We start from the raw sequence: 16,050 nt of genomic DNA on the forward strand, positions 1-16,050 counted from the left end.
TGTTGGAGGGTAAATGACAAGGTAAATGATCCTTGATTATATTGGCAACTTTCCTGAGGCAGCATGAAATATATATGATGGAGATGGGGGGCGGGGGCGGTTGCATGCTGGACCATGCTACATTCACAACTCTCTTCAATTTCTTGTGGTTGTTGGAGACATGTCGAGCTTCCTTAATCTTCTGCGGAAGTAGAGAAGTTGGTGTGCTTTCTTAACTCAATGTGGTTGGTCCAGGACAGATTAGCAATATATTTTTGCCTAGAAACTTGAAGGTCTTGTTCAGTATCTCCACTTTGGTATCATTGCTGCAGACTGGGACATGTGCTCCATCTTGTTTCCTGAAGTCAATAAATAGCTCTTTCATCTTGCTGACATTGAAGGAGAGTTGTTGTCTTGACATCATGTCATGAATGACTTTATCTCCTTCTTGTACTATACTTCATATGCAGTACATACTCATATGACCATCAATAGTGGCAATGTTTTTTGAAGCCAAAAACTGTCCAGGAACATGCTCCATGAATCAATTCAGAAAATAAACAGCTACCCCAAATCGCATATCTATGTTATTTCCCTCATTAAAAATAATCTAGCCACTTATGCCTAAAGGTGTTTTCTATTGGTTCTACTGTGTCAGCTATTGGTTGAGTTTGAGGATAATTTGTGATTCATAAATAGAGAGTGTGTATAAATTTCCATTGAAAAATCAAAATAAATTTTGAACAAGTTTCTTCGACATCCTGATGTACTTGTTTAGTCAATTATTAGAAATTAAATAATGATCTTTATTCTATATGCACCATTCAATAGATAAGTACCACATTTAGAATGGATGGAACTCTGTGTGTAAAATGGAACATTGTCTGTTTATATAGTGAAATAGATTTGGAAGAACGTTTTACAGCACAGAGATATTGGTATGTTTATGAAGTTTAATGATATATGTGTCTCTTATGCGCCATATTTGCATATCCAAACCTGTAGTAATGGGTAGATTTTGCAATCAGCAGATGGATGATGTAATTCATGACATTCAATTTTTAACATCTTTTAAAATCAAATTCTACAAAGTTAGATCTTTCACTTGAATTTTTTCAAATTTCATTGCAAGCAGATTCCACTCAGATATCAAAGTTCTCAAAGTAGCTTGTTAAAAAAAATAGTCATTCCAATCTCCTCCATCCAACCGTTTAATTTTTTCCAATCTGCCCTATCTGTTCTGATCTCACTAAACTCCTCCGACGAAGCTGCCTCTCTTCTGAATTATTTCCACAATAACCTTTCTTTTTTTTTCCCATATGAAAACTTCAGCTCCCGCATTGCTAGAATGAATTTGAACAGTGAATGATGGATACAAAATAAATCTTTTGATACCAATTGCGCAGGTGTGAGGCATCAGGGTTCTTTTTGGTTGATAGATGTATGATGACACCAAGGAAATGAATCTCACTTAGTTGACAACAACAAGAGTAACGGGCCTAGACATTTGCTTGTGTGGTGCTGTTTATTTCAGAGCAATGTGATTGAAACATAATATTGCCGTCACATCTGTAATATCAACTTTATTCATGAACTGGTATATACCATAGTAAGACTACGAATTTTAAACAAAATTGCATTAAAAATTTAGGGTAGTAGGACTCATCAAATACATTTCAGATTGGTGTTTTCCTAAATAAAATTGTCAACTTAATTTTGTTAGCCATTTCAGATTGGTAGATTTAGTAAAAAAAAAATATAATTTCCAGGTACAATGTCTCTTCTAAATTGCATAATGTTAAGATTGCAATTGTTTGTAATTGTCTATTTGATAAATCGTAACAATATTTGTAAGCTTATTACCATTCATAAAGAATAATGAGTACAATCCTAATTGCTATGGCCAGCAAATCACAAAAAAATATTGACAAGAACATAAGAAATAAATGAAGAACAAATAACATTATATACCTTTCAGTCTCAGACTGAACATAAACTCTTTATAGACAGTCAAATATAATTTGCCAAAGCAGGAGGAATTTCAATAATTGCGAGTTGGATCCTAAGTCTAATTGTAAAATGTAGTCTGAAGGCAAAATTATTGTGGCATTAATAGAGAAATATTATAGGGATAAGCATTAACATGGTGTGATTTTGTCAAACAGCATAAACTTTATTTTTTTGGTTCTATCTAATGTGTTTGTGCTTGCTCTTTTTGCAATATCCTTTTAAAATCTTATAATTAATTCATCCCAATGGTTATAATGCTGATTTTGACCAGAGGAGAATCAACTTATCCAACAAGAATTTGACTTATGTGGAGGTTGTCACTGTTGGCTTAATTGGGCTTAACACTAAGATCCTCCAGGGAAATTGCTTGTCTGAATTTCTTGGTGATGAAAACAGAGTTGAGATGGAGAGAGGATGGGGCTGGGATTAGAAATGGCACTTGTGAAACTTACCAGAGTATTCAATTCCAAGTAGACTGAGAATTTCTAAGTATTTGTAAATACTTGAAAATTGGCATTTTCAGCACCACAGAAGTCCATAGATCTGCTGTAATGTGGTCCAGGAAAGATGCTTTTATTGTAAGCCTCCCTCTTAAAATTTCAATAGCAACCAAGGCCCACAATGCTGTGCACAACAGAATGACCCTGGCACACATGACTCTGAGGATTATGGGATCTTTGATCAGTGGTCAGATCTAGTGGTCAGCTCAGAGTCAGGGAATAGTGCCTTGGTGATTAAGGTCAGAGAGCATGTGTTTGACATTACAAACACAAAATTAATCGATACATACAAAAGCACTACAGCAGGGCTTAGCTGGAATTTTGAGGCTTGTTTCAGCATTAATTAACGGGTTCCCAGTAACTTGGGGTTGATGTGGCTTCCGGGTAGACGACTTTCTTAAATTTTCATTGTTATTGCAGATCCAGCACCAGACCACCACCACCTCAGAGCTGATATTGTTTGTCCAAATACCCCATCACCTGCCTGACCACCCCCAGTCATCGATCAGAATTACTCCTCCCAATATAACATCTGTCATATTTCTAGCCAAGTCTCGCTTCACTTGTGATGACGGAATAAACTACCCATGGACTCTTGGGGCTTGTCAAAGTAGAATATTGTGTGTGCCAATCCATGAAGCATCACAGGTCATATTTGATGTGTGGGCCACAGTTTGGATGTCTTTGTGCCATGTGGTGCAGTCAGAAGCAGTAAATGTTTTTTTGGTTGCCGAGCTCGAGGGCTTTCCTAATTTGAGAACTGTATGTAGAGTTATTTTGCTGTTTCTCTGTGAAGCTCTTTCCTAGTGTATACATCCAGCATGAAGCTGCTGCTCATTCCAGACCTCTAGAGATTGCTTCTCTGATATGACCCAATATATAGAATGCACCAGCCCCAAACGTACAAATAATTTCAACCCAATCATAAAGACTGAATTGGGCTTTTAGGAGCAACTAGACTAAGTGGGACCCAATCGGGTCACAGCTTCACACGGGAGGGCTGGTCCCCCAACACAATATTCCACCTCTCCACCAATTTTAATATTGATGGCCAGTGGGGGGGGGGGGCATGGTGTTGTGGGCTGAAGGGACTGGTTTCTATAGTACTATTATGGACATTGTGGGCCAAATGGATTCTTGGGCTGGCAGCTCAGTCACTGAGACCACTCACACAGACACGCGCACACACACACACACATTCACTCACTCACTCACTCACACTCAGACACTCCCACTCACACACACACACACACAGACACACACACACACACAGACACTCACACACACATACACTCACAAACACGTACACACACACTCATCGACTCACACACCATATATATGGCAGTAAACTTTCTTGAATACTCACACGGCCTCTCCACTTTGGGGCTTCTGCAGTCAGCGGCACTTCCGCAATCAGCGTGACCTCTGCACTTACCGGAAATTACGCAATCAGCGCGACCTGTCCACTAAGCGGAAGTCACAAAATGACTGCCTTAGCATAGAGAAAAAAAATTCCCAACTGCAAATGTTCCAAAGATATAGGATGCTTAGGTTTAAAGGAGGAAAGAGAATGGTTTTTAAAGAAAATAGTTATGATCTGAATAATTTTGCAGGTAGATTGTGCTGATAAGAACTGGCATAGATTCAGCGGGTTAAATGGTCTCCTTCTGTGTCTTAACAATTCTATGATTCAGTGAATTACTACCATTGTACCTTTTCCACTGGCTTTTATATTTGGAAAAGGTAAAAGAGCTGCAAAGAAAATGTGTTCATAAAACCCCATCAGCAAGAGGAGTGTAAAAACTGATACAAATATTCTTTTAACTTAAGTGCCAATCAGCCAATCTTTGCCATTTAGTGTATCCCGTGCACAAATCATAGTGATACATACGATCAGGTCCCAGGAATTTAATCATCTTCATGCATTTTCAGACCTCCAGCACCATCTATTCAGTAATGTAGATTCTCTTCAATACAGCATTATTAACTTCCCTGAGTTCCCTAGCATTCATGGCAAATTGAGCGGGACTTTTGAACCAAACACAGTCGGACCTAATAAAGCATTTATTCCTTCTAAACACAGTCAGACCTAATAAAGCATTGCAGTTTCAAGCACAGTCAGGGCAGCAGGCCAAACAACTCATGGCATTGTCATTAAGGGTTTACAAATCATTTATTGCAAGTACATTGCAGACTCACAGTTCAGTTGATTCACAGCTTAGAATGAGTGACTGAGCCATGTCGAGGCATCCGGGGTTTTATAGTCCTCCTCCCCCGGAAGGGGCGTTACCTTCATCACGGTGATGGACAGATGAGAGGATCTCAAGATTTTTTAACAACTCATAACTTTTTTTATTTTTCATCGATGGGAAAAATCCTCAGGGCCTGCTCAGTGGAGGAGGACTGCGAGTAAGATGGCCAAAAATCATAGCGATATATGGTAGCGTTTTTTTTTCTCGAAAATCAATATACAGCGCAGACAGGAAGTGGTCAAGATGAGACTTTTAATCATATAGATATTTCTTGTATCCAGTCTCACACAGTCTGGAGATATATCAAGTGATACTTTTTGTTAGGAAAATTGAGAATTTTAATAGTGAATACAGGTAATGGTAAGTGCTCCATTGATTACATCGTGCACTTTGAGAGATTCAGCAATATAGGTGTCCCTATCTCGCTCCTTTCAGTATCGAGCGATTTAAGTTGCTGTTTTGCATACCTTGTCACAAACCTAGTCTTACTATAGCAACACACCTAATCATTGTTTTTGTTATTATAATTTCAGTCTACATGTAACTGCATGTGGAGTATAGCAGAACTCACTTGGACATGAATCATCAAGCGAATATTGCTTTATTTTGGCAAGCAACACCTACACAAAAACTGAAACAGGGCACATATAGAGTTACTAAGTTAACCATGTGACATCACTGCTCAACAATCTTAAGGTAACAGTTAGGTAAGTCACAAAGCAATATATACACCACAGGTAATCAATGCAATAATTTAAATGACAGTCACCTAAATGCTGACCCACATTTTCATCATCCACTTACAGTTCTCACCATTTACGATCATGCACTGCTCTTTCTATGGCATTAACCATAAAAGGAATGGTGTTCAGAATCTCTTAACCACTTTCACTGGCTGGAACTGACATTTCTTACTGGTCTCAAATACAAGAGGCATAAAAGACAAATCAAACACTGTAAAATCATTTATGTTTCTATAATGACAATTTCAAAAAAATATTTAGCTGTAATGATAAACCTATCCATTGGTGTTATATCTTTTATTTCTTCCTAATTTCCTCTTCGCAATGGGAGTAGAAATTGTAATTTGAGCACTGCTGTGGACATTACTGCGCCCAGCACAGTATATGCTGCTGCTTTCCCAGAAGTATCTGGAAGCACATGGAGAGCATCAGGTTGAATTGCAGGTACATTGATTACATGGTAATACAGGTAGGTGGTGTGCTTACACTATTTTATTTTAATCTTTATGTTTTAATTATCAGATATTTGTATTTTTAAGTAAAACCATACTTTAGTTTTCAAATAATATTTTTCAATTATTTACATTTATGTGGAATGGTTTTAAATATCTCAATCATCAGAGACTTTTAGTGATTGAAAGGACATTGACAACATCAAGCTACAAAAAGGCCATCATGGCTTTCTGCGAGTTCACTCAGGATCCACTCTCTGATGTCTAGTCTTTGCTTGCAGACCACTCCACTTTGCAGAGTAGCTGCATGGGCCAACCTTTGAGCTTAATTGGTGCAGCAGAGCCAAAAAAGCTAAGTGCGGCCAATGGGAAAAAGTTTGGTAGCAGATGCAGTTAGATTATTGCTTTTTTTATTGTGTAGTTGCCTGACTTGTATATTAATAAAACTGAAAATAAGTATTTCAAAATAATGAGTAGCCTGATATTAGTCCTTAAATTTTATTAAACATCTTGAGCTTGTTAAAGGTTCATTTATTTGCTTTTCAAGGAAGCGATTACACAAATTAATTGTTTTCTTTTATAAAACAGCTGAAGTTTGAAAGAATCTCCAAATATATTGATGTGTTAATGCAGCATTTATTAAATGAACTGGAAAATCATTATGTCCAATTGCAGAGAAGGCAGAGTGAAATATAGGAATCATAAAAATGTAGTTATCTCTGCTCGGCTTAGAGAAATAATCAGCAAATGCATTGGATCCTGAACCAAATTCTATTCATTCAAAGCATGGGTTTAACTTGCTGGACCAGGATTTAATTGCTCATCCTTAGTTGCCCTTGGGAAAGCAGTGGTGAGCTGCCTTCTTGAACTGTTGCTGTCCTTGAGGTGTGGGTATACCTATAATGCTGATGGGGAGGGAGTTCCCGGATTCTGATCCAGCAACGATGAAGTAACAGTGAAATATTTCCAAGTCAGAATGGTTATTGATAGAACTTGGAAGTGGTGTTTTTAACTCAAGTACAATATTGAAAACTGGACCAAAAATCTGTGGATGCTGAAAATTCAAAACAAAACAGAAAATGCCCGGAGCATTCAACAGGTCAGGCAGCATCCATGTGGTCATCATTTTCCAAAGCTTGCATGATGTACACGAGTTTATGAAATGCTTTTGTTCCTTACTTCCAGTTTTCTCTTTCAGCTGGCTGTTTGATCTTGGGCTGCATGATCTTTCCAGATGGCTGGGATTCAGATGAAGTAAAACGCATGTGTGGGGAAAAAACGGACAAGTACACCCTTGGTGCCTGCTCTGTTCGCTGGGCCTACATTCTGGCAATTATTGGAATCCTAGATGCTCTCATCCTTTCATTTCTGGCATTCGTCCTAGGCAACAGGCAAGATGGTTTACTGCCAGATGACTTCAAAGTGGATGCCAAAGGTATGATCTTTCTCAGTCACAGTAAATAGTTTGAATTTGTAGGGATCCTTTATTCAAGAATTACAAAAAAATGTATAAATATGGTTGATTTTTTACCTTCATGTAGTTCTCAGATATAACCCACAACTTACTTAAGTTTGTACGTTAACAGATCCATTAATAAATCCATTCTTCAAAATATTTAACGGTTATAAATATGTCCATAAATTTTATTAAAACAATTATTGATAGACTTAGTAATCATCATCAGCTCTGACCTTCCTTCCATCGAGGGGATTTATCGCAGTCGCTGCCTCAAAAAGGCTGGCAGTATCATCAAAGACCCACACCATCCTGGCCACACACTCATTCCCCTGCTACCTTCAGGTAGAAGGTACAGGAGCCTGAAGACTGCAACAACCAGGTTCAGGAATATCTACTTCCCCACAGCCATAAGGCTATTAAACCTGGCTCGGACAAAACTCTGACTGTTAATAACCCATTATCTGTTATTTGCACTTTATCAGTTTATTTATTCATGTGTGTATATATTTATATTAAGGTATATGGACACACTGATCTGTTTTGTAGTAAATGCTTACTATGTTCTGTGTGCTGAAGCAAAGCAAGAATTTCATTGTCCTATCAGGGACACATGACAATAAACTCACTTGAACTAACTTAGTACTTTGCACATTAGATTTTAACAGAGAACTGATCAGAATTTGAAACAAATGCAAGCAGTTGTATTAGCAAATTTATGTGAATGACAAAATGTGTTCCTGTATCTTCAGAAGGAAAATTTAGTGTTATCTCCATCTGTTTTGGAAGTTGTTTTTAAGATGTAATGAGTGTATACAGACCAGACTTATTCAGTTGCATTGTAGATTGCGATGTTGCATTAGGTGTCATTTACCGTGCACCCAGACAATATCAAACTTCTGTAGCAGGTGACATCTGTTAATAAATGAAAAATATGGCTTTGGTGCCCAAGGTTTGTGCTGATTTGATTAGGATCAATGCTAAATTGCTGATCTGATGGTGTATGCTGACTACAGAATCTAGCTATAACAAGTTTCCAATCTGTATTGTGATAAATTTTGATTGTGGATTACAACTGGCAACATGGCACAATGATTTATTAAATATTATACAAATTTGAGACCATCTCAATAAATTGATAAATGGATTTGCAAGATCCCAAAGGTCCAAACATTAGAATCCCAATCTCCTGCATCGACCACTAAGCATTCATCTGTCCTATCTTCCTACCCTCACTAGCACATGGCACCAGAATAACCCAGGTATTACTACCCTTGAGATCCTGCTTTTTAAACTTTTGCCTAACTCTATATTCACCGTGCGGATGATAGATATAGATAAGTCTTGTTATAGATAAACAAGCAGAGATAGATTTTTGATGAGTACAGGTGTCAGTGGTAATGGGGAGAAGGCAGGAGAATGGGGTTAAGAGGAAGAGATAAATCAGCCATGATTGAATGGCATAGTAGACTTGATGGGCCCTAATTCTACTTCTATCACGTGTCAAACCTTTGGCTTGACACGTGATAATCCATCCTGGAATCCTGTTTGCTGCCACAGACTCTCCTATACGTGCTCTTAACTAATGAGTCTCCTTTCACTATAGCCCTCTCTTGACTTCATCCTACTCCACTGTGTCTCAGAGCCAGGCCTGGTGCCACCAATCTAACTGTTGTTCTCCTCTGAACTGTCATCCCCCATCAATAGAATCCAAAAGGATATACTTGTTTGGAGGAACATGGCAACAGGGAACTCTCGCACTCTCTGCCATGCAGGAGGAGCATACTAATGGTCTAACTCCCATTTCTACTGCACTAAGACCAATGAAGTTACACAAAAAATAACAGACGTTACTTTATATTGTCATCTGGTTAGCTTTGTGGCTGAAGTCTCATGAGCAAAATCTTCAGCGCTTACCCTCAAACATACCACTTGCACTTCCACACACAAAAGCAGACTTGCTGTTTCTTTAATTGCCGCTAGCAGCAAAATTAAAACTGGGAGATTTTATTACAAGATTATGACTGCCTTAGCATAGAGAAAAAAAATTCCCAACTGCAAATGTTCCAAAGATATAGGATGCTTAGGTTTAAAGGAGGAAAGAGAATGGTTTTTAAAGAAAATAGTTATGATCTGAATAATTTTGCAGGTAGATTGTGCTGATAAGAACTGGCATAGATTCAGCGGGTTAAATGGTCTCCTTCTGTGTCTTAACAATTCTATGATTCAGTGAATTACTACCATTGTACCTTTTCCACTGGCTTTTATATTTGGAAAAGGTAAAAGAGCTTCAAAGATAATGTGTTCATAAAACCCCATCAGCAAGAGGAGTGTAAAAACTGATACAAATATTCTTTTAACTTAAGTGCCAATCAGCCAATCTTTGTCATTTAGTGTATCCCGTGCACAAAATCATAGTGATACATACGATCAGGTCCCGGGAATTTAATAATCTTAATGCATTTTAAGACCTCCAGCATCATCTATTCAGTAATGTAGATTCTCTTCAATACAGCATTATTAACTTCCCTGAGTTCCCTAGCATTCATGGTAAATTGAGTATAATTCAGATAAATCAGGACAGGGCTTAATGAGCAAGTGGTAGGGCCCCAGAAAGTGTTGTGGGACACAGAGACCGAGCAGTGCAGGTCCACAGTTCTGTGAAAGTGGCCACATGTGTTGACCTTCATTGGTCAGGGTATTAAGTACAAGAATTAGGACATCATGTTATAACTGTACAAGATGTTATTAAGGCCACAATTGGAATACTGTTTATAGTTCTGATTGCCTTGCTATAGAAAATTTGTCACTAAGCTGGGAAGGGTGCAGAAAATATGTGGAAACAAGGAGCTGCAGATGCTGGTTTAAAGGACACAAAGTGCTTGAGAAACTAATCAGGTCAAGCAGCATCTCTGGAGAAGATCGATAGGGTGCTGACCCTAAACGTCACCCATCTATATTCTCCAGATTGCTGCTTGACCCACTGAGTTACTCCAGGACTTTGTAGCCTAAGGATTCAGAAAAGATTCAAGGGTCTGGAGGATTAAAATTTTAAGGAGAAACTGGATCGGCTGGGGTTGTTTTCCTTTGAGTAGGAGGCTAAGGGGTGACCTTACAAAGGTGTATAAAATCATCAAAGGCACAGATGGGTGAATATTCTCAGTTATTTCCCCCCAGTCAAAAACTAGTAAACATAGATTTAAGGTGGGAGAGAAAAGATTGAAAAGAGAACTTTTTCCACATGGAGGCTGGTGAGTACATAGAACAAGCTGCCAGATGATGTGGTACACATGGGTACAAGAGATGTTTGGACAGGTACATTGTTAGGAAAGGTCTGGAGGAATCGTGCAACTAGCTTGCTAGCCACTTAGTTACAAATGGACGAGATGGACTAAAGGGCCTGTTTCCATGCTGTATAGCTCCATTACGCTGATTCTTAATATGGAAACTGAAAAGATCCTTGGTGTCAGGGGAAGAATAAATCAGTACATTGGAGTTTCATTTCTGGGACAAGCTTGAATGACTTGGAAATAAAAAGATGAAAATATTGTCTTCAAAAAAGAATGAACATAGGCAATCTTTGCATAGTTCTTGATTTTTCTAGGCCCGTAGAATAACTCTTTGATTGTTGTGGGAAATGGAAACATTTACAATGACACACAAAAAAGATTATGATCATAAGTATTGTTGAAATAAGATAGAGGAATCTTCACTGCAATACTCTGGCTTGGCACGTGACACATTAATACCCACCACACCATTGCGTTTGACACATCTTCTGCATTTTCAGATGGAAAGAGATGTACAGATGAGGCCCATAAAATAAAATCTCTGATTTCTGTGAAGTATTAATATCAGAAAATGTGATTCTGTAAATTACTGGTGAATATTAATAACATCACCAGCATAAATTAACTATCTCAGAGTCCAGTGAATTCTGTCAACACTGATATTATTGAATTATTTGGGGATCTGGTGCAGAAATGACGATTAGCTAACCTGATCAGTGAAGAAGTGTTCCAAGTTTTGGGACCAGTGCATGTATAATTTTACTGACTACGTATGGGGAGTCTACTGTACAAAACACATCAACCTTTCATTCATTTGTTCTACATCACCATCCATGTATCTTGTTTCCCTTCCCCCCCCCCCCCCCCCCCCGAGTCTCAATCTGAAGGGTCTTGACCCAAAATGTCACCTATTTCTTTTCTCCAAAGATGCTGTCCGACCCACTGAGTTACTCCAGCTTTTTGTGTCTATCTTCGGTTTAAACCAGCATCTGCAGTTCCTGCCTACACATCAACCAACCATGTCTTGTCGTGGCGCATTACAGAATGCTTAACAGATCTGAGACAATATCCCCAGAAATGCTAAGAATAATAAATGCAAAGTGTTTTGTTGCAGAACACCTTTATGAAAGCTTGAGGAGAATATAATGGAAGGCAGGCTTGGAATATGTAAAAACTGGAACTGTTCAAGCTCAGAGAATACTCAATTTGCTGTGAGTCTTTGTCAATGATCATTGTTATTCCAAACATGGAAATGTGATGTCTGGCACAATTCGATGCCTAGTAGCTTTTAAATTATCATCCACTTGCAGGGCCTCCGAAACTTGTCATGCAGTGTAGATTTTCCAGCTTTTTTCGCTCAACCTCTCCTTATAGCGGAGATATGTCTCAGAGGACATAGGTTTAAGGTGAAGGGGAAAAGATTTAATAGGAATCTGAGGGGTAACTTTTTCACACCAAGGGTGGTGGGTGTATGGAACAAGTTGCCAGAGGAAGTAGTTGAGGCAGGGACTCCCAACATTTAAGAAAGAGTTATCCAGGTACATGGATGGATAGGACAGGTTTGGAGGGGTATGGGCCAAACGAGGTCAGAGTGGACTAGTGTAGCTGGGACATATTGGCTGGTGTGGGTAAGTTGGACCAAAGGGCCTGTTTCCACACTTGATCACTCTATGACTATAACTGAGGCAGTGTGTTCATTGTTGGTGATGTAAGTGGCCTGGTTTAGTGAGGGGAGGAAAATCATGTAAAATTGAATATTATAATAATCAGTAATTTCCCATCCACCAATGTTAGTCTGCAATGAGTTTTTTTTAACAGGAAGATGGATCATCCTTTCAGCACCTCTGACTGAACATGGTCATGAATGCTTCAGACTTTAGCACATGCATGCTGGGTCCTGTCATTGTTGAAGATGGGAGTATTTGTGGAACCACCTCCTTTTGTTCAATATCTAGATGCTTTTAGGAGTCTAAAGTTTTGATCTCAGCTATTGGTTATAAGATTGTTTAGCTCGGACTAGTGAAACTGTTTTTTGTTTTGCACCTAAGTAGTCCTGTATTAAGGAATTTTAGAGTCGACCATTTGGTATGATTCTGGAGTCGCATATCTGCCAAACGGGAAGGGTGGCAGATTTCTATTTAAAAGGCATTTGTAATTTTGTGACATTCTGGTAATTTTATGGTCATAAAGGGAGCACTGAATACAGTGGACGAGGTTAGAGGAGGTGCACATCAACCTGTCTCACCTGGAAGAACTGCTGAGGTCCCTGGATGGATGTGTGGGAGGATGTAAAGAGACAGGTGCTACATCTATGGTTTCAGGAGAACGTGGTTGTGGAAGGCGTTGTTTGGGTGGGAAGGGATGTGTGAACCAAGAAGTTACAGAGGGAGCAGTAGAAATGTGTGAGAATGGTGGTTTTCTCTGATAAACTACAATTTATTTTCGTTTATTACAAATATTATATCGTCAAGTTATTTTGCTGAGATTACAGCTTGTTGCCTCCTCCGGCTAATAGCCATTTGACAAAGTCAAGCTGCAAATCTTTATCATTTTTTCTACACTTTCTTATCACATGACTTTTGCGTCATTCTGTCTATTTCCGGATTCTGTTCAATGAATGAGTGCAATGATATTAGAGGGAAATTAAATATTAAGACACCGATTTGAAAAAAAATCGGTGCCATTGGTCCATGTTAACAACAGAAAACCGTATGTTTTTACCAGCAGAAATAATTATTTTGTTTAAATGACATGCTATTTAGATTCTTGAATTCAATAACTGCTTAAATATGAATTTGCTTTATTTGTTCATGTTTACTGTGAAGGTTACAAAAATTCTCACTTTGCCATTTTGAAATGTATAAGACTGTGCCACCTTATGGCTATTAGCAAAAACTGCATCTCAACTGAATACATTTTGATAAAAAAGTGAGTGATTTTTGATTGGAGAAGTTTTTTGTCCTTGAGATGTCCCAAAGCATTTCATATCTAATCAGATACATGTAAATGTTAATTAGTGTAGTAGTATCTGCTGAGATAGCAGCCAAAGCAACATCCAGCATCTATTTGAAATAGATGTTGAGACATTTCTAGTCTGATGTTACTTGAGGAATAAAGGTCTCTGGCTCGTAATAAGAATCATGAATGGCAAGTGCTGTTAATGTACTGACAACCACAAAATTCAGGCCAAAAGTACTGCTTGTAAATAATTGACATTTAATATCTTATTGTTTTGCAGATGATGGAAATGCTTAAGAAAGTAAGGTATGTATTTTGTAATTTTGATTCTACAGGTTTAGTTTATCCATATATGATTGCTTTCAGTCTGTATTCCTGGTTGACCATGAATACATTCATTGCAAATGCAAAGACCTACTTACAAGTCCAACATTTTCGGCACAATAATAAATTTCTATCAGCAAACTTATGTAGGACCATAAGTTAATAAACAAAAATATAAGTAGGGGTTCTCTGTATGACACTTGGGTTTGGCTTCTTCCTGACAAACAATTCATATTACAAGGATTTAGCAAACATTTTAAAGTAAACAGTCCCCTGGAATTAAACAATTGTAGATGATTGCAGATGTTTTGAATGTGATACAAAACAGAAAATGCTGGAAATATTCAGCTGGTCATCTCGGTTCCATTTCTCTCTACAGTTAACACTTAGGTAAATCAACATTGTATTATTCCCAATACAAGAAATATAACATCAGAGGCAGAGGCCTGGAATTGTTAACACCCACTTGATGATCGAAGAGTAGTAGGGTCCGGAGACAAAACTTGAGGCGGTTCAAGACCCTCTCTTTAATGCAGACAAGATCATTGGCATTTAAAAAAAATTGAACATCTGACCAGATCAGCATTTTGTATCTACCTTTGATTTAAACCAGCATCTGCAGTTCTTCCTACACATAGGAACATTGTGATATACTTCAAAGTAAAGGGCCTGTCCCACTTGGGCGTCATTTGCACGTCACGCAAAGATTTTGTGAATCCCAAAATCCTGGGGCACCGCGCCCGACCTCACGTCACTGCCTACGCCACGTCTCACCACGCGCGCGTCAATGATGCCGCGTTGTGCATCATATCACGTAAATGACGTGCAAATAACGCCCAAGTGGGACAGGCCCTTAAGGCTGCTACATAAGAGTGTTCTGGTACATTTGCCACTTCTTCTTGATGGTAGCATTTGTAGCTTTGGGAGAGGCTATTAGGGTAACCTTTCAAGTACCTACAGTGCATTTTGCAGATGGTATACACTGCACTAACTGCTGGCTCAGCAAGTTAATGTTTTGGGTTAGGTTATCAAAAGGATTGCTTTGCCACGTATGGGGACAAGCTTCTTCAGTGTTGTTATTACCTGCACTCAAGGCAAATAATACTTCATATATGTGTGCCTAGTGAATAGTAGCAACTTATTAGAGTGCTCAAACACCCAATTGCCAAAGTGCCCAACGTCTGAGCAACTACATTACTTGCGGCACATCAGTAAAATTTCTGGCTTCCTGGAGGATGTTAATTGGTAATGTCAATGTGATTGAATATTACAAATCCATGGCTACATTTTGCTGCATGCAGATAAAAAACTAGATTTGAGTTGAATGAAATCTCATATTGTAGAATCATCAGTATCCCCATTTTCATCCTTACAGGTGGTCATTGATGAAATGTGTAGGAAGGAATAGCAGTTGCTGGTTTAGACCCAAAACATCACCCATTCCATCTCTCCAGAGATGCTGTCTGTCCCATTGAGTTACTACAGCATTTTGTGTCTGTCATTGATGAAGTAAATGAAGTTGAGTATACAAAGGCTGCCCAAGGAATCCCTACTGTGAATTCTTGCGGGTGTGATGATTTCCTTCAGCAAGCATAAACTGTTCTCCTTTGAGCAAGTAATAAGCCAACCATTGGAGCTTTTTCAAAAGACAAAAACTGCGAGAAAATTTGGAATGTGGACACAATGCTGGAGTAACTCAGAGGAACAAGTCGCATTTCTGGAGAGAAGGAATGGGTGACGTTTTGGGTCGAGACCCTTCTTTTGACTATATCAGTCCCAAAACATCACCCATTCCTTCCCTCCAGAGATGCTGCTTGGCTGGCTGAGTTACTCCAGCATTTTGTGTCTACCTTCGATTTAAACCAGCATCTGCAGTTCTTTCCTACACAGAAAATTGGCAATATTTACCAGGTCAGGCATTGTCTGGGTAGAAACTAATTGCTCAGATCAATGCCTTGGACATAATCAGACAGATCATTTGATGAAATGTCATCAACACAAAACATCAATTGTTTTTTTGCACAAATACTGCCTGGTCACTCACAGCTATTTTAGTGGCAACACAGTGGTGCAGCAGTAGAGTTGT

At 38.6% G+C, this 16,050-nt stretch overlaps 1 protein-coding gene across 2 annotated transcripts in view; it reads left to right on the forward strand.

The window, feature by feature from the left end:
- lhfpl3 (LHFPL tetraspan subfamily member 3) overlaps nucleotides 1-16,050 on the forward strand; it is a 58,252-nt gene that overhangs the window by 38,338 nt on the left and 3,864 nt on the right. The window contains exons 2-3 of one of the 2 annotated variants that reach the window (XM_033039892.1): nucleotides 7,135-7,371; nucleotides 13,921-13,941. In XM_033039892.1, coding sequence (XP_032895783.1) covers nucleotides 7,135-7,371; nucleotides 13,921-13,937 — 254 coding nt within the window. In that variant the 3' untranslated portion in view covers nucleotides 13,938-13,941. Of the gene's footprint in view, nucleotides 1-7,134; nucleotides 7,372-13,920; nucleotides 13,947-16,050 lie in introns of both variants that reach the window. The other variant, XM_033039891.1, reaches the window with a different exon arrangement.

This window comes from Amblyraja radiata, chromosome 21, assembly GCF_010909765.2.
Source record: "Amblyraja radiata isolate CabotCenter1 chromosome 21, sAmbRad1.1.pri, whole genome shotgun sequence".
In the NCBI taxonomy this organism is placed as follows: domain Eukaryota; kingdom Metazoa; phylum Chordata; class Chondrichthyes; order Rajiformes; family Rajidae; genus Amblyraja; species Amblyraja radiata.